Source organism: Salmo salar, chromosome 03, assembly GCF_965601325.2.
Source record: "Salmo salar chromosome 03, fSalSal1, whole genome shotgun sequence".
Taxonomy (NCBI): Eukaryota; Metazoa; Chordata; class Actinopteri; order Salmoniformes; family Salmonidae; genus Salmo; species Salmo salar.
Window position 1 is genome coordinate 52,974,577 of NC_138293.1, and position 22,924 is coordinate 52,997,500.

A 22,924-nucleotide genomic window follows, 5' to 3' on the forward strand; every position below is an offset into this window, starting at 1 on the left:
TTAAAGTCACCATTGGCCTCATGGTGAAATCCCTGAGCGGTTTCCTTCCTCTCTGGCAACTGAGTTAGGAAGGATGCCTGTATCTTTTTAGTGACTGGGTGTATTGATACACCATCCAAATTGTAATTAATAACTTCACTATGCTTAAAGGGATATTCAATGTCTGCTTTCTTTTTATTTTATTTTGACCCATCAACCAATAGGTGCCCTTCTTTGCGAGGCATTGGAAAACCCTGGTCTTTGTGGTTGAATCTGTGTTTGAAATTCCCTGCTCGACTGAGGGACCTTACAGATAATTGTATGTGTGGGGTACAGAGATGAGGTAGTCATTACAAATCATGTTAAACACTATTATTTCACAGAGTGAGTACATGCAACTTATTATGTGACTTTTAGAGCACATTTGTAGTCCTGAACTTGCAGTATTTAGGCTTGACATAACAAAGAGTTTAAATACTTATTGACTATTAATTTGTAAACATTTCTAAAAACACAATTCCACTTTGACATTATGGGCTATTGTTTGTAAGCCAGTGACAACGTCTCAATTGAATCAATTTTAAATTCAGACTGTAACACAACAAAATGTCAAGGGGTATGAATACTTTCTGAAGGCACTGTATATTTATATTCGTTATTTGTATAATAATGGTCGGAATCTCATAGGAAGTCATTAAGATTGTACACTGCCCTTTTCCAGGTGCTCAAAGCACTTAGTCACCTCATCCTCTATCAATATGTAATTGTAGTCTGAGCGTTAATGTAACAGCTGCCAGCCATGTATGGTATGGGGGGGGGGGCTTTTGAATGTATTTCTTATGTTGGGCTAGAGATCGATAAGATGGAGTCTTTTTGTGTGAGTTTGATGTTCTGGATTCCATCTGTTGATGTCTGCTGGTTGGTCATGGTAAAAGTAAAATGGCGGCTGTTGCCTCAGCAACAGGGAGAGTGTGGACACAGGAAAGTGGCCAATGAAATGAACAGTGTAGATTTCTGTGCGATTTGCAGGGGTAGGGGGGTGAGGAGCGAAATCCCCCATCTAATTCAATCCCTCCCTAACTCTCATCACTTGCCTTCTACTCATTGTAAAGCGGTTGTAATTACAAAAATATACTGGTATCAATTGACTGTAATGCCTTTTTAACATAATGCAGTAAGTTTAATTGATGAGAGAGAACATTTTCACAGGGGTGCAACAAAGACTGTTGTTTTGTCTTATTCAAGTGTGTTCAGATGTCCATATTGATTGAAGCGGGTTGAACAGCCAAAACGGTGGCGACCGGTTTCCTCACGTCACTCTATAGAACATGGAATATAACCTCAACTAGACAACAATGCAAAGTCAATTAGTCAATTCATCAATTGAATCATTAATTAAACCTCTCTTGTAGCACACAGCAGTGCCGATATGCAAGAAATGTAAATGTTACCCCATTGAAACAAGGGGGCCGGACACTGCTTTTAATTGAATATGGGTTTCATTTTTTGAACATATGATTAATGTCTTTGCTTTGTGGCCGCCACAGATGACGTGGGAAAGGGACATGGATGAGCAGCTGACCCCAGAGGCTTGGGCTGCCATGCAGAAGCTCTCCAACACGGTGAGAAGCCTCAATCCGTCCCTACCTACACCTCCTAATAAATCACAGTATCATCTATAATTCATTACTCATATTTCACAAGTCATATAACTCAGAGATCCCTTCAGCGCTGGGTAACTCACCAGGCAAGAAGGCTGCAGGGTAGGCTCTACCTCAGTCAAAACAGCGGTGGGCTAACGTTGACTGGAACACGAACATCCAGAGGAGAGCTTATGTGTGTAGTTAGAGTTTGTGGTTAGTGGGGCGAATAAGATAGAGGGGCATAAGGCTCCACAAGTGATATTTCAAGTCGGGGAAAGACAAAAGAGAACACATTGGTGTGTGTTAGTTTTATTTTAAACATTTTGGTGCAATTTTCACAAGTATGTGGGTCATTTTCACAACTCCTAAGCATTTTTGATTGACTGAGTACAACAAAGACCTTCACAAAGTCACTTGTTCACTGCACCAAATCAGTCTTTCAATTTGGACATCTGGTTTTCAAAATGCAATATTCACTTGCCTTTAGGTAATGATTTTCTTGTCATTTTTTTTAACAATACAACAATCACTTAATCGAAGTGAACCAAAAGATTGCTTACTGTAACGTATATAGTTTGATAACTTCTGAGCACTACATTTCTATATTGTCCCCTCCATAAATGTATCAAATTGACATAAATTTATGTTGGAAGGTAAAACCAAATCATATATATGGATGTGGCTGTAAATACTACATCATCATATTCCATCAGCCAGTGTGCTTCAATAGGACTGTAACGGTTGTCGTCGGGGATAGAGGACCAAAACGCAGCAGGGAATGTGGATGCTCATCTTGTATTTATTTTTAAATAAAGAGAACACCAAAATAACAAAACGAAGAACTCACGAACAACAAAACAGTCTTGTCAGGCTCACACAGGCAAAACAAGAAACAATCTCCCACAAACACTTAACCAAACACATACCCATATATAGGACTCTCAATCAGAGGCAACTAGAAAACACCTGCCTCCAATTGAGAGTCCAACCCCAATAAACTAGACATATAAATACAAAAGACTAGAGACCACATAGAAATACAAACCTAGAACATAACCCCAAAAACCCAGAACTAACTAAACCAACACCCTACTAAATAAATCACCACCCCGAACCACATAAACAAAATATCTCTGCCACGTCCTGACCAAACTACAATAACAAATAACCCTTATACTGGTCAGGACGTGACAAGGACAAAGTTGAAAGAGTCACTCTGTGCTACCATTTGGAATTATAGTATAGTGTACAATGCACTGCTGAAATACCTGGGTTGTATATAACAATATACAGTGAGCAACAAAGCTATTTGGACAGTTACACACTTTTTTTGTTATTTTGACTCTGTACTCCAGCACTTTGGATTTGAAATGATACAATGAATATGAGACTGAAGTGCAGACAATCAGCTTTAATTTGAGGGTATTCATCCATATCGGGTGAACCATTTAGAGTTTACAGCACTTTGTGTACCCTTTAGGGGACTAAAAGTATTGGGACAGATTCACTTATGTGTATTAAAGTAGTCAAAAGATTAGCATTTGGTCCCATAGTCCAAGCACACAATGATTACATCAAGCTTGGGACTCTAGAAACTTCTTGGATGCATTTGCTGTTTGTTTTTTGTTGTTTCAGATTATATTGTGCCCAATAGAAATGAATGGTAAATAATGCATTGTGTCATTTTGGAGTCACTTTTTGTTGTAAATACAAGTAAGAATAGAATATGTTTCTAAACAATTCTACATTAATATGGATGCTGCTATTATTACGGATAGTGTTGAATGAATTGTGAGTAATGATAAGTGAGAAAGTTAGACGCACAAATATAATGTAGAAGTGTTTAGAAACATATTATATTCTTATTTACAATAAAAGTGACTCCAAAATGACAGAATACATTCTTTACCATTTATTTCTATTGGGCACAAAATAGAAATGAAACAAAATACCCTCAAATTTAAGCTTGACAGTCTGCACTTTAACCTCCTAGTCATTGTATCATTTCAAATCCAAAGTGCTGGAGTACAGAACCAAAACATATGTACTGTGTAAGGATAATGAAACTGTGAGACTAATGAAACTGTGAAACACCAATGAATGAACAATCAAACGTTCTGAACATAAGATACAAGTGTTATCAGTTTAGTTTTGCACTTAGAGTTTTGAAAATATCCCACTGGGTACAAGCTGGTTGAATCAACGTTGTTTCAGCGTAATTTGTCAACGTATTGTGACGTGGAATCTACGTGGAAAATACATTGGATTTCGAAAAAAGTTCACAACTATTGTTTTGAGGTTATCAACCACAGGATTATGTCATCATGGGAACCACATTTCAACATAGACAAACCTTATGTTGAATTTGTAACTTTAAAACAATGTCAGATTTTCACCGTTATATATCCACTGTCAGAAGAAACAAAACAATAGGCTGGGCAGCACCTCCTACTGGAGAATTGATCTAGCTACAGCTACCCTCCCATCCAAAGTTTTAACAAAGCCCAGCTATTATATTTGTCACTGACTATTAACAATGTGCTATTGTGAGTGATTGTTGAGAGATCTCCACTTAAAAACGAAATAGTCACCGTTGCTATCATTCCATCCATGGCCAAATGTTGAGGTTACTGTAACTATACATTTCTTCTTATGTAATCATATAAAGTGTGCATGTTTAAAATGGCATGCATAGGTCATTGCAGGTCTGTGGAGATTGCTGTGATAATCTCAGCAGAATCTCAAACGGCATTGAGCACTTGCACCATGTACTTTTAATGTAATCTCAACTGCAGTCTAGGCCATTTGGTTCTGCTATTAGAGGAAGCACAGTGATATCACAACTGTATAAATAAACCAAATATCTGACTTTGTATTCCCATTTGAACTTTGCGGTGCATTTTATATGGTTGAAAGCGCGATGATAGGTATTTGGGTGACAACTAAACCAAAAACAGACATTCTTTTTTATTTTGGAATTTGGTTGTGCTTTTAGATGGTTGAAAGCATAGTGATAACACATTGGAAATTCAACTAACTTTAGGCTTTTTTTGAGTGGTTGAATAGAGGTTGTAATCTCATTGATCAACGTCTCAACCAAATATTAGCCAATTATCCACGTTGAAATGACGCAGTGTGTTACATCTGAAAAATGTCCCAAAGTGATAAAAAAAAAAATGTCAGGACAGCCAAAACAGATGACCTCGCCATTTGGCTGAGCTTTGAAGATGCATTAGAGCTGTGTGTATGTGAGGCTGTGTGTATGTGACTCTGTGTGTGTGTGTATCAACATAGCGCTGTGTTTGTGAGGCTGTGTAATGCTGTGTGTGTGTGCGCATATCGGCAGCCTATAGAGGGCGGAGCGGAGACGTGAGTCTGAGGTGATTGACAGCCAGCCTCTCTGACTGACAATAAAACAGAGAGAAAGGGAGAGAGGAGAGAGAAGGCTGTTGCCAGGGTAGCTGTTGCCATGGTTACCCAATTATATTTTCTTACCACCCTCAGACCCCCCCTGCTGTTGGTAAGGTGAACTACCTCTATTCAGAGGAAGAGAAAGGTTTCTAAAGGTACACCCCAACACAAAGCATGGAAAAATACAGTTATATAGCATTTAGGGAGATTTTACCGTTGGTTTCTGTCCAAGCTTTATTATAATATATACAAATCACTCTCCTATATACCCTTTTTTTCACTTTTCCCATTCACACCCTTTTCTCATTATTTCTATTAATTTTCTTATTTCTTTCCTCCCCGGTCTTATCTGCACCTCACCTTTCCTCTCCCCTCTCTTTTCTCCTCTCCTTATCTCCTCTCTTCCCCCCTCTTAGACGGAGGACAAGCCCCCGGAGCTGAAGTCTAATTTCATGGCCTCCTTCCTGGACTTCCTCAAGACGGGGAAGAAGCAGCCTGAATCTGGACCTGGTGGACCACAAGACCTTGGAGGGCCAGTGGAAGGAGCTGAAACCACAGACTCTTCCTCCCTGAAGGGTAGGATCCTGTCTCCGCCTCCCCCTCCACCGCCCCCTCCTCCACCCCCTCCGTTTGGGGACAGTAGCGAGGGCGAGGACGGGCTGAGCCCCTGTAAGCGTCTGGACGACGAGCTGAAGAGGAACCTGGAGACGCTGCCATCCTTCTCCTCCGACGAGGAGGAGGACTCTGTCAGTAAGAACCAGGACCTGCAGAAGAGCATCTCCTCGGCTATATCTGCCCTTTACGACACACCCCATTCGCTGGCTGCAGCCGTGGCCCAGCTCCCACCCAGCCCATCTCCGCCCCAGAGCCCATCGCTGCCACCAACGCCGCCGCCAGTGGCCCAAACGCAGGAGGACGTAGCCGATCTGGAGGAGCAGGACGATGACGTAGAGACACAAATGCAACTACACAACACACAGGCCAACGCACAGCCAAATACACCGCCCCCAGAACAGGAAGGACTGAAAGGGATGGACGGAGAGGACGAACGACAAAAGGAGATGGAGAAAGAGGAGGAGATGGAGAAAGAAGAGAGGGTAAAGGAAGACCTGAATGTAGAGCACAGGGGTGTGGAGGAAGAGGTAGAGGAGAGGGAAGAGGAGGAGGAGAGAGAGCCTGAGCCTGAGTTTGAGATGCTGGATGCTCCTAAAGTGGAAGGTGAGTAGCCTACAATCTCAGATATTCTGGAATGGTCTGACAAGCAGTTGTTCATTTCCAAAGATGTAATATACTCTGAACCCCCCCCCCCAGATTCTCCATCTGGGCCTCCCCTCGCCCCCGTACCCCCCTCGCCCCCATCCCTCTCCCCGTCCCCTCTCACTTCTTCCTCCCCATCCCCCCTACCTCCCCCACCCCTCTCCCCACCCACCCCTCTGCCCTTCCAGCACGAGGATGATGAAGAGGAGCAGCAGGAGCCGTCCCCCCAACAAACCCAAAACCCCTCGGCCTCTCCTCCCCCCAGCTCCTCTCCCCCGGCCCTGCCCTCTCCACCCTCCCCTTCCCCTGCAATGCCCCCCTCCACTACCCCCCCTCCCTCCTCCTCCCCTCCCCTTTCGGATGCTCCAGAGTTGGCCCAGCCTTCCTCCTCACCCTCATCTTCCCCACCCTCACCCCCCACCCCTGAGGATGCGCCAGCCCCCAAGATCACTTCTCTGCACCTGGCCAAAAAGCAGGACAATGCGGCCATCGCTGGAGAGAGCGAGGAGGAGGATAGCGAGAGTGGTGGCGAGGGCATCTTCCGGGAGAGGGATGAGTTTGTGGTGCGGACTGAGGACATTGGCACGCTCAAGGTGAGGGCTTCTGGCATTTACTGTGGGAGGTGGTATGTCTTGTCTTCTCACACACTTACAGTGCCTTCAGAAAGTATTCACATCCCTTGACTTTTTCCACATTTTGTTGTGTTACAGCTTGAGGCCGACCGATTAATCGGAATGGCCGATTAATTAGCGCCGATTTCAAGTTTTCATAACAGTCGGAAATCGGTATTTCTGGACACCGATTTGGCCTAATTTTTTATTTTAATTTTATTTTTTACACCTTTACTTAACTAGGCAAGTCAGTTAAGAACACATTCTTATTTTCAATGACGGCCTAGGAACGGTGGGTTAACTGCCTTGTTCAGGGGCAGAACGACAGATTTTTACCTTTTCAGCTCGGAGATTCAATCTTGCAACCTTACGGTTAACTAGTCCAAAGCTCTAACCACCTGCTTTACATTGCACTCCACGAGGAGCCTGCCTGTTACGCGAATGCAGTAAGAAGCCAAGGTAAGTTGCTAGCTAGCATTAAACTTATCTTATAAAAAACAATCAATCAATCATAATAACTAGTTAACTACACATGGTTGATGATATTACTAGTTTATCTAGCCTGTCCTGCGTTGCATATAATCGCTTAACCATAGACCATAAACATCAATGCCTTTCTTAAAATCAATACACAAGTATATATTTTTAAACCTGCATATTGTGTCACTTCTCTTGCGTTCATTGCACGCAGAGTCGGAGTATATGCAACAGTTTGGGCCGACTGGCTCATTGCGAACTAATTTGCCAGAATTTTACATAATTATGACATAACATTGAAGGATGTGCAATGTAACAGGAATATTTAGACTTATGGATGCCACCCGTTAGATAAAATACGGAACGGTTTCGTATTTCACTGAAAGAATAAACGTGATAGTTTCCAGATTCGACCATATTAATGACCTAAGGCTCGTATTTCTGTGTGTTATTATGTGATAATTAAGTCTATGATTTGATAGAGCAGTCTGACAGAGCGATGGTAGGCACCAGCAGGCTCGTAAGCATTCATTCAAACAGCACTTTCGTGCGTTTTGCCAGCAGCTCTTCGCAATGCTTCAAGCATTGCGCTGTTTATGACTTCAAGCCTATCAACTCCCGAAATTAGGCTGGTGTAACCCATGTGAAATGGTTAGCGGGGTGCGCGCTAATAGCCTTTCAAACGTCACTTGCTCTGCATGGGTAACGCTGCTTCGAGGGTGGCTGTTGTCGATGTGTTCCTGGTTCGAGCCCAGGTAGGAGCGAGGAGAGGGACGGAAGCTATACTGTTACACTGGCAATACTAAAGTGCCTATTAGAACATCCAATAGTCAAAGGTATATGAAATACAAATCGTATAGAGAGAAATAGTCCTATAATTCCTATAATAACTACAACCTAAAACTTCTTACCTGGGAATATTGAAGACTCATGTTAAAAGGAACCACCAGCTTTCATATGTTCTCATGTTCTGAGCAAGGAACTTAAACGTTAGCTTTTTTACATGGCACATATTGCACTTTTACTTTCTTCTCCAACACTTTGTTTTTGCATTATTTAAACCAAATTGAACATGTTTCATTATTTATTTGAGGCTAAATTGATTTTATTGATGTATTATATTAAGTTAAAATAAGTGTTCATTCAGTATTGTTGTAATTGTCATTATTACAAATCAATAAAAACAATCGGGCGATTAATCGGTAGCGGCATTTTTTTGGCCCTCCAATAATCAGTATTGGTATCGGCGCTGAAAATAATCGGTCGACCTCTAGTTACAGCCTGAATTTAAAATTGATTTTGGGTCACTGGCCATCATGTTTGTAGAATTTTTTACAAATGAATGAAAAGCTGAAATGTCTTGAGTCAATAAGTATTTAACCACTTTGTTATGGCAAGCCTAAATAAGTTCAGGACTACAAATATGCTTAACCAGTCACATCATGAGTTGCATGGACTCCCTCTGTGTGCAATAATAGTGTTTTAATATGATTTTGAAGGACTACCTCATCTCTGTACCCCCCACATGCAATTATCGGTAAGGTCCCTCAGTCGAGCAGTACATTTCAAACACAGATTCAATCACAAAGACCAGGGAGGTTTTCCAATGCTTTGCAAAGAAGTGTACCTATTGGTAGATGGGTAAAAAAACATTGAATATCCCTTTGAGCATGGTGAGGTTATTAACCCTTAAGAGACGCACCCGTCTGATGGCCGAGCTACAGCAGTGTTTGTCAGACCATGAGACATCCCGAAAATCGGTCTTCTCACGAAAACGTCTGTAGCGTCTTAACGGCTCTACGACCCCCACAAGTGTCACGGGACTCGTCTGATGTCAGTAACGCTGATGTGCCAACTTCTGACTGTAGTATCCGAACCGTTTGGGTTCGGATGCTACAAACTAATACAAACTACAAACGAATATCCGTTTTGCTCTACGTCCCCTACTCGTATGGAGGTAGTTTTGTGGCAACAAACATAAGGGGTTATATATGTGTATAAAAAAAACGGAAATATTTCCTGAGCTTTCTTATATCTCCTAGATATAGGACAGACACTTCAAAACCTTATTCTTTATGATTTATTTTTTGACTCCCTTTTTTTCCCATTTCTATAGGCTATAGTAGTAAAGGCCATATTCAATATTTTATCAAATAATAAAAAATATACTATTTTGGATACCTAAAGGGGTCTTAAAATTCCAAATCAAATAGCTAAATGATCCCCCCCAGGAAGGAAACCACTCAGAGATTTCACAATGAGGCCAATGGTGACTTTAAAAGAGTTGCAGAGTTTATTAATGACTGTGATAAGAGAACTGAGGATGGATCAACAACATTCTAGTAACTCCACAATACTAACCTAATTGACAGAGTGAAAAGAAGGAAGCCTGTACAGAATACAAATATTCCAAAACATGCATCCTGTTTGCAGTAAGGCACTAAAGTAAAACTGCAAATAATGTGGCAAAGAAATTAAGTTAATATCCTGAATACAAAGCATTATGTTTGGGGCAAACACTGCACATCACTGAGTACCGCTCTTCATATTTTCAAGCATAGTGGTGACTGCATTATGTTATAGGTATGCTTGTCATTGGCAAGGACTGGGGAGTTTTTGGGGGGATAGAAATAAATGGAATAGAGCTAAGCACAGGCAAAATCTTAGAGGAAAACTTGGTTCAGTCTGCTTTCCAACAGACACTGGGAGACAAATTCACCTTTCAGCAGGAGAATATCCTAAAACACAAGGCCAAATCTACACTAGAGCTGCTTACCTGAGTGGCCTAGTGACAGTTTTTTTTTTAACTTAAATCGGCTTAAATCTATGGCAAGACTTAAAAATGTCTGTCTAGCAATGATCAACCACCAACTTGACAGAGCTTGAAGAATTTTTTAAAGAATAATCAGCAGATTTTGTATAATCCAGGTGTGCAAAGCTCTTAGAGACTTACCCAGAAAAACTCACAGCTGTAATCGCTGCCAGAGGTGAGTCCAACAGTGTATTGACTCGGGTGTAAATTAGATTTTTCTGTATTTCACTTTCAATACATTTGCAAACATTTCTAAAATCATGTTTTCACTTTGTCATTATGGGGTATTGTGTGTAGATGGGTGCGAAGAATAATCTATTTAAGCTATTTTGAATTCAGTCTGTAACATAACAAAATGTGGAGTAAGTCAAGGGGTATTGAATACTTTCTGAAGGCGCTGTACATACTCTCTTTGTCTCTCAAGATGGCCCTGCAGACCGGCCGCGAGCCACCACCCATCTGGAGAGTGCAGAAAGCCCTGCTGCAGAAGTTCAGCCCCGAGATCAAAGACGGACAGAGGCAGTTCTGTGCCACTAGCAACGTCAGTTACTCACATCCCCTTTAAGACAGGAGACTCTCTCCTTCTCTTAAATCTCAAAGTACAATCCAGCAATGGATGCTAGGATTTTACAATCCAGCATGAGATCGTCATGATAGTTGTACACATATTTTGAAGCTACACATTGTTTTTAATGACTCAAATTATTATATCTCTATACATATTTCTCTCCCTTTCTCTCTCTCACAGTATCTGGGCTACTTTGGCGATGCCAAGATGCGGTACCAACGTCTCTATGTCAAGTTCCTGGAGAATTTCAATAAAAAGGATTATGTCCGTGTGTGCTCCCGTAAACCCTGGCACAGACCTGGACTCATGTTGAGGTAGGTTTGTGCTGCATGTTTGCCGTACTCCTCTGGGTCTTGATTCATACGTGCCCAACCCCATGTAGAACCGTAGCCCCTACCGCCATGCACTTGTGTAGATCTGAAAATATTAACTGTAAGCAATATCCTGCAAAATTACCCCCAAAAATGTACCTTGACAGGCGTCAATCACTCCCATCGCTCCCCAAGCCACCTCCCCCTGCCATCAGTCAGACTCCACCCCGATTGGAGCGAGATGAGAGGGAGCGGAAGGAGAAAGAGAAGGAGCAGAAAGAGAAGGAGCAAAAGGAAAAAGAGAAGGAGCAGAAAGAGAGGAAGCAAAAGGAAAAAGAGAAGGAGCAGAAAGAGAGAGAGCAAAAGGAAAAGGAGCAGAAAGAGAAAGAGAGGGAACAAAAGGAAAAAGTGAGGGAGCAAAAAGAGAAAGCGAGAGAGCTAAAGGACAAAGAGAAGGAGAAAGAGAGGGAGCAAAAGGAGAAAGTGAGAGAGCAGAAAGAGAGAGAACAAAAGGACAAAGCAAGAGAGCAGAAAGAGAGAGAGCAAAAGGAGAAAGCGAGAGAGCAAAAGGACAAAGAGAAGGAGAAAGAAAGGGAGCAAAAGGACAAAGTGAGAGAGCAGAAAGAGAGGGAGAAAGCGAAAGAGCAGAAAGAGAAGGAGAGGGAGCAGAAGGAGCGAGAGAGGAGGGAAAAAGAAAAGGAGCGAGAGAGGGAGAGGGAAAAAGAGAAACAGCGAGAGAGGGAGCGAGAGAAGGAGAGAGAAGAAAAAGAGAAGAGGCGTCCACCACCTCAGGAGAAGGTGGAGAGAAGGAGCAGTGAAGAGGACCGAAAGAGACTGAGGGAGGAGAAGAGAGGAGGAGGAGGAGAGAAGAAGACAGAGCGCCCGTCGAGGGCGAGGCCAGTGAAGGCGGAGCCTCCACCCAAGAAGAGGAAGAAGTGGCTGAAGGAAGTCCCCTCTGACTCAGACTCCTCCCCCGATGGGCCCAGCGAGGACCAAGGTGAGGGACTGTGTGTGTGTGTGTGTAACTGTGTGTTAATACAATTTTGGTATGTATATTTATATGTAATGCCTTGGTTCAAACCCACTCAGTGACATATTCTCTTTCTCTGTCTCTCTGTCTCTCTCTCTCTCTCTCTGTGTCTCTCCCTGTAGCCCCAGTGAGAGGGGGGATGAACAGTCGAGCCATGAGGGAGATGTTCAGGAGTTACATAGAGATGCTGGTCAGTACAGCACTTGACCCCGACATGATTCAAGCCCTGGAGGACACAGACGGTGAGAGGGATGGGGTCGTGGTGTGAGCAGATGAGTGGGTGATGATTTGGTCAGGTTTGGGGTCAATTCAGTCATTTCAAGAAGTAAAATAAATAAATCGCAATGCTTCTCTATGATAATTTGGAATTAGAATTTCAGTTTACTTCCAAGGGAATTGACCCCAGCCCTGGGAGTGAGAGAAAGAGAGTATTGATCAAAAGTAAAGGAGTGAGAATAGGATTGAGGAAGAGCGATGTCATGAGATGAGTCATACGGACCCTATGTCCCTCCCACTCTGGCCCCCAGACGAGTTGTACCTCCCGCCCATGAGGAAGATTGACAGCCTCCTCAACGAACAAAAGAGGAGACTGTTAAGGAGAGTCAACATGAGTGGCCAACACCAGGTACGTCTGTCTGTTTAGTTGTAAAAATGCTGAAACCTGATTATGAAAAGTACCTGATGTGTTTGGAATTTTACCAGATCTCCTTCCAATCTCCATCCAACTTTCTCACTATCATATTGACAAGTGAAAACTTTAAAACAGTTGAAATTACTACTCCCCCTCGCTCCCTCCATCTTTATATTTTTATTCTTTAGGAGACTCTGCATATGTTCCCCAAAATGACGGCGGACCCCCTGGACTCTGGAGCGGTCAAAGTGCACATCGGCGGTGAGTGCTACAACCGTAAAACCCTCAATCGCGTCAAGAAGAGCACCACGCCCAAACAGCAGGTGAGTGAACCACATCCACTCATGAACTCCTTGACTTTAGTTTCCCACCGCTGACACCAATGTATCCAATCAGCTGCACTGTGGCTAACCCTGGCCTGGAAAATTGTGTCTGTGTTGTAGAAGCCGAGTAGAAGAGACCATTCTGTCTCACAAGAACTAGAGTAATAAAGTCTGGACCTGTTTGTCACTTTGCTTTGTACATAAACTTGTATCTCAGTGGTTTTAACTCTGCCTGGATGGTGTTTGCCCATGTGCAGACAAAGCTAAACCATGACACCGTCCTTATTTACACTTGAGTTGTCTCGTTTCTTCTAAGCCCCGCCCAAGCGAAGCATTTGATTGATTTGATGTGTTTGATTGGTGCTGCGTGTTAAGCTCCGCCCAAGCAATGCATTCAATCGGTTTGACGTGTTGCTAGGCGCCACTGACTTACACCGGGTCTTCACCCGTATTTAGCCCCTTTCGGTCATAGACTTCACCAGGCTTCCCGATCAGGGACACCTGGTTCTCGACGAGGCTATGTTTCTTCTTTTAGCGTTGTTCAAGTGCATTTGTATTTTCTGTGGTCCTCTGACAGTATGTGAAGTTGTGAATACATAGTAGACTAGGCCTTTTCCCCGTTCATCCTTAGTCCAAGAGAACCGGGGAGATTCGCTAATAAATGATTTCCTCTCTCCTTTCCCTCCATCTCTTTTTCCCGTCTCTCTGTGACTCTCAGGACCTCAAGCTGTCTACAGAGACGTGTCGTGTCTATAGCCTTTATCATTCCCTCCATCACTACAAGTATCACACCTTCCTGAACTGCAAGAAGGAGGTAAGACTCAGCGGCACAATCGCTTTTCACAACATTGACCTTCCAACACCCCTGTTTCCTCAACGGCATTGTTGTTCTTCTCTACTTTCTTTCTGTGTCTCTCCCCCCCCCTCTCTCTCTCTCTCTCTCTCTGTTTCCATTGTGGTCAGAATAATTCAAAGGGAGCACTGTGTATTTAGTCCTTTTGTTGTGGAAGGTTGGCTGTCATTTGTGAGTGGCTGTGTTGTGCTTGTATAAAAATAATAACTTTATTATCCATCCTGGAGTGGATATTTGACTTGCATAACATCAATTAATGTTAGATGTATATGCAACAAGTCTATACTCTGGCCTTGAAGACTGAATACATCTATTTACAGCTTTAGAGAAATAGAATTGAGAATAAAGGTTTTGTAGTATGGTAAAATACACTACATGACCAAAATTATGTGGACACCTGCTCGTCTAACATCTCATTCCAAAATCATGGGCATTAATATGGAGTTGGTCCCCCCTTTGCTGCTATAACAGCCTGCACTCGTCTGGGAAGGCTTTACACTAGATGTTTGAACATAACTGTGGGGACTTGCTTCCTTTCAAGAGCATTAGTGAGGTCGGGCACTGATGTTGGGCGATTAGGCCTGGCTTGCAGTCGGCGTTCCAATTCATCCCAAAGGTGTTCGATGGGGTTGAGGTCAGGGCTCTGCAGGCCAGTCAAGTTCTTCCACACCCATCTCGACAAACCATTTCTCTATGGACCTCGCTTTGTGCATGGTGGCATTGTCATGCTGAAACAGGAAAGGGCCTTCCCCAAACTTTTGCCACAAAGTTGGAAGCACAGAATCGTCTCGCATGTCATTGTGTGCTGTAGCGTTAAGATTTCCCTTCACTGGAATTAAGGGGCCGAGCCCAAACCATGAAAAACAGCCCCAGACCATTATTCCTCCTCCACCAAACTTTACAGTTGACCCTATGCATTGGGGCAGGTAGCGTTCTGTTGGCATCCGCCAAACCCAGATTTGTCAGTCGGACTGCCAAATGGTGAAACGTGATTCGTCACTCCAGAGAATGCGTTTCCACTGCTCCGGAGTACAAAGAAGGCGAGCTTTACACCACTCCAGCCGACGCTTGGCATTGCGCATGGTGATCTTGAAGCTTCCGGCGAAGAGTTCTTGTGCTGATGTTGGTTCCAGAGGCAGTTTGGAACCGAGGACGGACGATTTTTACGCACTACGCGCTTCAGCACTCGGTGGTCCCATTCTGTGAGCTTGTGTGAACTATCACTTCGCGGCTGAGTCGTTGTTGTCCTAGACGTTTCCACTTCACAATAACAACACTTACAGTTGACCGGGGCAACTCTAGCAGGGCAGAAATTTGACAAACTGACTTGTTGGAAAGGTGGCATCCTATGATGATGCCACGTTGAAAGTCACTGAGCTCTATAGTAAGGCCATTCTACTGCCAATGTTTGTCTATGGAGATTGCCTGGCTGTGTGCTCGATTTTATACACCTGTCAGCAACGGGTGTGGCTGAAATAGCCGAATCCACTAATTTGAAGATCCACATACTTTTGTATATATACTGTAAATAAGCAAGTGAATTTCAATAGAAAAATAATCTATTCTCTTTCTCTATTCCCCCCAGACGGACAGTATAGAGCAGGCAGCGGAGGACCCTGGTCAGGAGGAGGTGGTGCAGCAGTGTATGGCCAACCAGGGCTGGCTGGAGACCCTCTTCAACTCCTTCATCGACCTGCTGACCCTCAGCACCAAAGCCTGATGAGGGAGGAGGGGGCACAGTCCGAAATAGTGCACTACAATTGGCCTGAGCCATAGGGCCTATATGGAGAATAGGGTGCCATTTGGAAAGCAGAATGTGGGTTGGAGAAGGGAGGGGTGGGGAGGGAGGGAGGAGGTATACAGTATTTGGGAGACAAAGCAAGAGAGTTGGAGTGGAGAATACTGGACTGTACCAAGATGGAAAGGGGGGGGGGGGGGGGGTTCAGACCCTACCACTCTAGTTCTTGCCCAGTGAGAAAGACTGTGAGTACGGTTGAGTTTTAACTTAAATTGGATGCTACAATGAACTGTTTTTAGCGCTTTTGTTTAGTTTTTCTCTCACAAAGTATCTCTTGACTAAAGAAAAGAGAAGGACGGAGGAGAGCGGAGGAGGTGGTTTGAAAATAGTGAATGTGTGAAAGGGTACGACGTCTGCCACTTGACCTGAACAGGGAAAGCAGGGGACCACGGTGAATCAGTCAGCACTACAGAAAAGATTGCGATCTACATCCAAACATGCACGGGCACACACACACACACACCAACATACAAACACTATATATATATATATACGTATATGTATTAATAATTATGATTTGTATTATTTATACAAGGAAATTACCCTCCCTAGCTGGGATTGTTTGCTGTTGTTATTTTAAATAATAATATTTTGTTATGGTATACATGAATTGGCCTACCCGAAATCCTTTGCTCAGTCCCCCTTTTACTGCTGAAGGTAAAAACGAGGGAAGGGGAGTAAAACTGAGGTGAAGGGAGAGGGAGGTTAGAGGAGTGTGTGATGTTCCCTTTTTTCTGTCTGCCTAAATAAATTGTGAGGGGGAAAAAAGTATTTAAAACCTAAGCAAACTGTGTTCTTTATGTTTGTTCTTCAAAAGACAACGAGAGCAGAGTTTACACCTGAAGTGAATAAATTAAAATAAATATCTGTTTGCTTTCTAAAAGAAAGCGCTGTGGTTTTAGGGAGGTGTAACTGTTAAAAAAGCGTATAAAATCTGTGTTGACTGTTTTTATTTGATCTGTTTGTTGTTTATGATGATTATTATTTTGGAGGTTTACCTATTTGTTCAAGCTCTCTTATCTGTAAATATTGTACAGTTACTTCAGTCTCTAAAGCCCAGTTCCTCTTCTGTACATGCTATTCCTGTATTTGACAAAAGCAAATAAAAATTTGAAAATGACAGAGAAAACAACTTTAGCTGTAATTTTGTTTTTCCTCCTAAAACTTTATAAGAGAATGCATTATAGTAAGGGTGTGGTTGACCACATATCGGGGTTGGGGTCAAATCCATTTCAATTCCAGTCAATTTAAATTATACACTGAAATTGCAATTCCAATGAGGGACATATTGGAATTTGGTGTCCTTTTTGATTTGGCTGGAAATAGGCATTTCCCAACCCTGGACAACATGTACTATTGTTAGTAAAGTACACTATATATACAAAAGTATGTGGACGCCCCTTCAAATTAGTGGCTTTGGCTATTTCAGCCACACCTGTTGCTGACAGGTGTATAAAATCAAGCACACAGCAATCTCCATAGACAAACATTGGCAGTAGAATGGCCTTACTGAAAAGCTCAGTGACTTTCAACGTGGCATCGTCATAGGATGCCACCTTTCCAACAAGTCAGTTCGTCATATTTCTGCCCTGCTAGAGGTGCCACAGTCAACTGCAAGTACTGTTATCGTGAAGCGGAAACGTCTAGGACAACAACGGCTCAGCCACAAAGTGGTAGGTCACATAAGCTCACAGAACAGGACCGCCAAGTGCTGAGGCGCGTAGCGCGTAAAAAATGGTCTGTCCTCGGTTGCAACACTCACTACAGAGCTCCAAACCATACAGAAATGGTTTGTTGAGATCGGTGTGGAAGAACTTGACTGACCTGCACAGAGCCCTGACCTCAACCCCATCGAACACCTTTGAGATGAACTGGAACGCAGACTGCGAGCCAGGCCTAATCGCCCAACATCAGTGCCCGACCTCACTAATGCTCTTGTGGCTGAGTGGAAGCAAGTCCCCGCAGCAATGTTCCAACATCTAGTGTGGAAAGTGGAAAGCCTTCCCAGAAGAGTGGAGGCTGTTATAGCAGTAAAGGGGGGACCAACTCCATATTAATGGCCATGATGTTTGACGAGATATTTGACGTGTCCACTTACTTTTAGTCATGTAGTGTATGTTGACCTGAAATTGTCTGAAAAAATACAGAGGAATGAAACAGCTCAGATTGGGGAGGAGGGGATATAACAAAGTGGGTAGGAGTTCAGAGGTACAGACTGACCCAAGAGAAAGGAATATAAAGACAGAAGAATTTTTTTTCTGTAAAAGTAGATGCTGTGTATGAGTGAGTCCCCAGCAAACCAAAATTGGTTATTTGAAAGTTCCCAGAACATTCGTTAGGTTGAGGCAAATGTTCTCATATCAGAAACTGTCCAGTTGTGTGGATGATTATACAATGTTTGTATAAAACATTCGCCTGATGTCGCATGAACGTTCCCTTTCACATTTAGTTGCGGCAGTATGTTCTAAAAATATAACTGGTACATTGTGTTATTACATGAACTGGAAACCTAATGGGAATGTTTGGTGGTGGTTATTACAGATTGCTGTGCACAACATTTTAGTGAATGAGAACATTCCAAGGATATTTAATTTAAAACATTTAAAGGAAGACAAAAATCATTTGCTATCAAAAACACTATTTTAATGCTTTTGGGATGTTATCATCCTAATGTTAGATAAAATCTTAACTAGAACTTAATGGGAATCTTAGCTAATGTTCCGGCAATGTTCCCGGCTTACGTCAGTTAAAAGTCTGTGCCTGTGAAGTTTCTGATCCAATCAAGTGAATATTTTATTCTGTGTGAAAATGCTAACAAAACATATTCTCTCTGACAGCCCCAGAAGAGTTTCAGAGGATTTTACCCCTATTGATTATTTTCCTATCCAAGGCAGACACTGTGACAGTGCAGTACAGCAGGAATGGTTTATTTATACTTCAACATGAGAAACCATATGCATTTTACACTACAGCAAATGTTGGAGGGGAAAGGAAGTATATACGCAGAGGACTGAATGACAACATGTTGGAAGAGGAAAAAGCATGTTACTCAAAAGTAGTGATACCCTTTCCCATCACATGACAGGGACTGACACCTGCACAATAACCGCTCCCACATCATTGATTACAATCATCATGGACCTGTTATTCCCTCTCCAGTCCAATTGTGATATCTGTTCCACATTGGGATAATGTCCTCAGAGTGGACTGTCTCCTTGGTTGGGTGGAGTGTACAAGTACAGGTACAGGAACACAAACATACCACACGCTCAACCAGATATATCCCCTGTTACAAGAAAATGGCATTGCACCCTTGAACATAAGTGGGGGTATCTCCAGGAGAGGAAGCAGAGTGGAAAATAAAGGATGTGGAAGCTAAACAACACTACGATTGCCAAGGACTATGAGGACTCTATTCTCTGCTTCTTGTCCTTTTTCTAGCGTTTTTTATTTTCTTCTCAATGAATGTACCTGGCTAAACAGTGATTCTAAGAGTGGTGTTTTGGTGGGTGATGCTACCGTATACAGTAAATTCAGACTAGTGCTACACATAGGGACAGATGAGGTGGGGTACAGACACATGCTCCAAAGTAAAGTGCTTTCATGTAAATGGAGGAAAGGCGCTATATCAGTGGTGTAAAGTAACTAAGCAAAAAATACTTTGAAGTACTACTTCAGTATTTTTGGGGGGTATTGGTACTTTATTATTTATATTTCATACAACTTTTACTCCACCACATTCCTAAATAAAATATGTAGTTTTTGACTCCCATACATTTTCCCTGACACCCAAAAGTACTTGTTACATTTCGAATGCTTATTAAATTCACGCACTTATCAAGAAAACACGTGGTCATCCCTACAGCTTCTGATCTGGTGGACTCATTAAACACAAATGCTTCGTTTGTGAATTATGTCTGACTGTTGGAGTGTGCCCCTGGCTATCCATAAATAAATACAAATCTAATCAATTGTTCTGTCTGGTTTGCGTAATATAAGGAATTTGAAAGGATTTATAGCATTTACTTTTAATTTTGATACTTAAGTGTATTTTTAGCATTGTCTTTTACTTTTGATACTTGATAAACCAGATACTTTTTACTGGGTGACTTTCACTTCAGTCATTTTCTATTAAGGTATCGTCACTTTTACTCAAGTATGACAATTGGGTACTTTTTCCACGACTGTGCTATATAAATACAAACCAACCTCTATCTCTCTCCCTCTTTCTGTCTCTTCACCATCCTATGCTGTAAATTCTTGTAATCACCCTCCTATCTCTCACTTTTATTTTCTAACCTCCCTACTTTTCCCTCTCTTCCTCACTCTCTCCCTCTGATTCCGCCTCTTCCACAGTGCTCCCCCTCATCTGACCACACAGGGGCTCCAGTGCCCCCCCTGTCATCACTCCCACTGGTTGGATGATCTTGTCCCTGAGAGAGACAGAGGGAGAAAGAGAGAAATTGGCAACATCCATCTATTTCACACACTTGGATAGTCACTAGCTGAAACAGAGATGTACACACACACACACACACACACACACGCACCCGCACACGCACGCACACACACACACACAACATGCACGCACACACACACACACACACTCACAAATACACACACACACACCGTGAGAGCCTGTTGAACAGGCTGATGAGTCTTAGTGCCTCCTGCTCTTTCTCCTGCTCCGTCATTCCCTCCATGGGGTCTGGCTGCTCCTCCTCCACCCTCCCCGTCACTGGGTTGATGCGCCTCTTAGCTTCCCTGTGGAACACAGTTACAAACACCTTCCTTTGTAAATACTGTCCACTCCTAACAATCGAAAATTGCTTCTGTTAATCTCTCCGATTTATGCCGTTTTGATAGTTCCAAGTCCAATCTATCAGTCAGAGTAATGTAACACAAGCCTAAAGACGCATGGTGTCCCTACACAGTATTACAAAGTGTTGTGTTTGTGACATTATCAATGGTTGTTTTACACACCTGTATTCCTCTGTGTCAGAGTCTGAGTCGCTAGAGTACTGGGCGTGGGTCACCTGACCTCCACTCAGCAAGCCCCTCGCTGCCAGCAAACCTGCTGCGTTACCATAGCCTGTGTACTTCACAAAACGACTCACTGAGAGACAGACAGAGAGAGAGAAACATAAGATGGCGACATCCATCTATTTCACACACTTGGATAGTCACTAACTGAAACAGAGATGAAGCGGGGGGGGGGGGTGACAAAGAGAGAGAGAGAGGGAGTTATATGAGTTACTACATGTGCTATGAGGGGTTAATAAGTATGCTGTGATACGAGTGGGTTCTTCTAACAAAGAGTTACTTTGAAACGAGGAGATAGTAAGTGTGACAGGTGTGTGATATGATGTGGGCACCGTTCTCTTTGCAGAGCACAAAGAGGAGCTCGGCAGCACAGTGCTTGATGTCCGTGTCCATGTGGGTCATCAGGCGCACCAGACGTCCCCTCACTGTGGCCCCCTGCTCCGGCCTCAGGGCCACGTCCCTCAGAGGGGGAAGGATCTATAGCGGTGGACAGGCAGAGGCAGGTGTTAGTGCTGGGTGGGAGCAAAAACCTGCTCAACCAGTTTGCTGCTATCCAGAACCCATGTAGGGAGGGGACAGACAGAGGCCCCAATATCACAAGTCGAAGCAGGCTTCTCCAACACAACAATGTAAACCGAACATCAGACTAACATTATCATACTGTATTAAAGCCACAATAATCAGTTGGAGTTTCAGCCCAACGGGAGAGAACAGTACCTGTTGTCTGAGGTAGTGGCGTGTCTCGCGGTGCGCGCGGCAGCTCTCAGTCAACAGATTCAGGACTGGAGTCAGTTTCTCCTTCAACTTCTGACCCTTCATAACAAATTCATAGGTGATTTTGTCAGCTTATGACCCTTTATACACACCCGGTATGCTTCCATAGCTATGCTCTATTGAGATGCAATGTACACCATGGGGAAACAAACAGCATCCTCCACTGTACACCATGGGGAAACAAACAGCATCCTCATATGAGATAGGTGCCTCCTTTCCTCCCTCCTTTCCTCCCCACTTTCCTCTCTCTCTCAGTCCCTTCCTCCCTCTTCCTCTGCCTCACCCTGTCCAGGCGTCTCTCCATGAAGGTGAGTAGGGTGTGGACAGTGTCCATGTTGACCCCCTCCCACTCCTGTGAACCCTCCGTCAGACGCACAGACAGCAGCACGTCCAGACATTGTAGAGGTAGGGCAGAGAGCACATTCACTGTGTGCCTAAGGAGGGTTATAGGTTAAAGGTCAAGGGTTAAGGGTCAGGGATCAGAGGTAAGGAGAAATGGGGCAAACCTGAAATGGTACCCATTTCGAAATGATTCAGAACATATCTTTTCTACTTCACCATGAAAAAGGAAACATTTAGACAACACCTAGAATGGCCACCATTACTTTCAAAAGAAAGATGCAAATACAAATGCATGGATATACAACAGAAGAGGGGACAGCAGAAGCCCTTGTACATACCCCTGTAACTCCTCAGTGAGTTCTTCTCCGTCACAGGTCAGCAGCAGGCAGTGACGTAGCACTGCAGCCAGGCGGCGATAGAGAGCTGCATCCTCCTGAGAGGGACATAAAGAAAAGAGGAGACTTTAAAAAGGCCTCCTGACCACAGATCTAGGATCAGTTTAAACTAACCCCCAGTCTTAACTTAAAAAATACTGGATTAGTATTTTGAGATAGCTCCTAGCTACCTACACTTACCTACTCACAAACTAAAAGCCAAGGATGACCCATTGAAGACGGACAAGGTACAGATATTGGAATACACCTGAAACCCCACCTCTTTAAGGAATACCTGGGATAGGATAAAGTAATCCTTCTAACCCCCCCTCAAAAGATTTAGATGCACTATTGTAAAGTGGTTGTTCCACTGGATATTATAAGGTGAATGCACCAATTTGTAAGTCGCTCTGGATAAGAGCGTCTGCTAAATGACTTAAATGTAAATGTAAATGGAATAGATCATGCTATTTGGGACAAAGCCACATTTTAATTCTATGGGACTCTCCTCCACCTACCTCATCCGGCTCCTGTCTGTGGAAGCTGTATGTGATGTTGAACAGGGTCTTGAGGATCTCCACAGCTCGCTGTGACACCTCCTTAGAGACAGGGGGCGCACTGTGGTCGCTCAGCACCTCGTACTCTTCCCCCCACCGCGCAGACAGACACTGCTCCAGAGCTGCAGTC

The 22,924-nt window shown here is 43.3% G+C and overlaps 2 protein-coding genes across 4 annotated transcripts in view; one reads left to right on the top strand and one right to left on the bottom strand.

Moving 5' to 3' along the window:
• The window catches only part of prr12b (proline rich 12b), a 30,907-nt gene extending 14,071 nt beyond the window's left edge, over nt 1–16,836 (top strand). For both annotated transcript variants that reach the window (XM_082973575.1, XM_082973574.1), the window contains 11 exons: nt 1,527–1,601; nt 5,450–6,251; nt 6,345–6,883; nt 10,615–10,731; nt 10,939–11,072; nt 11,237–12,066; nt 12,222–12,341; nt 12,627–12,724; nt 12,919–13,053; nt 13,772–13,867; nt 15,492–16,836. In XM_082973575.1, coding sequence (XP_082829701.1) covers nt 1,527–1,601; nt 5,450–6,251; nt 6,345–6,883; nt 10,615–10,731; nt 10,939–11,072; nt 11,237–12,066; nt 12,222–12,341; nt 12,627–12,724; nt 12,919–13,053; nt 13,772–13,867; nt 15,492–15,626 — 3,081 coding nt within the window. In that variant the 3' untranslated portion in view covers nt 15,627–16,836. The remainder of the gene's footprint in view (nt 1–1,526; nt 1,602–5,449; nt 6,252–6,344; nt 6,884–10,614; nt 10,732–10,938; nt 11,073–11,236; nt 12,067–12,221; nt 12,342–12,626; nt 12,725–12,918; nt 13,054–13,771; nt 13,868–15,491) is intronic.
• A 1,779-nt stretch (nt 16,837–18,615) lies between these two features.
• Nucleotides 18,616–22,924, bottom strand: part of si:ch211-195b15.7 (chaperone Ric-8A) — a 7,556-nt gene continuing 3,247 nt past the window's right edge. For both annotated transcript variants that reach the window (XM_014192257.3, XM_014192258.3), the window contains exons 8-15: nt 22,756–22,924; nt 22,202–22,296; nt 21,805–21,955; nt 21,465–21,560; nt 21,080–21,224; nt 20,688–20,820; nt 20,334–20,468; nt 18,616–20,137 (exon numbers count right to left, since the gene is read on the bottom strand). The exon at nt 22,756–22,924 is cut by the window's right edge and continues 20 nt beyond it. In XM_014192257.3, coding sequence (XP_014047732.2) covers nt 20,008–20,137; nt 20,334–20,468; nt 20,688–20,820; nt 21,080–21,224; nt 21,465–21,560; nt 21,805–21,955; nt 22,202–22,296; nt 22,756–22,924 — 1,054 coding nt within the window. In that variant the 3' untranslated portion in view covers nt 18,616–20,007. The remainder of the gene's footprint in view (nt 20,138–20,333; nt 20,469–20,687; nt 20,821–21,079; nt 21,225–21,464; nt 21,561–21,804; nt 21,956–22,201; nt 22,297–22,755) is intronic.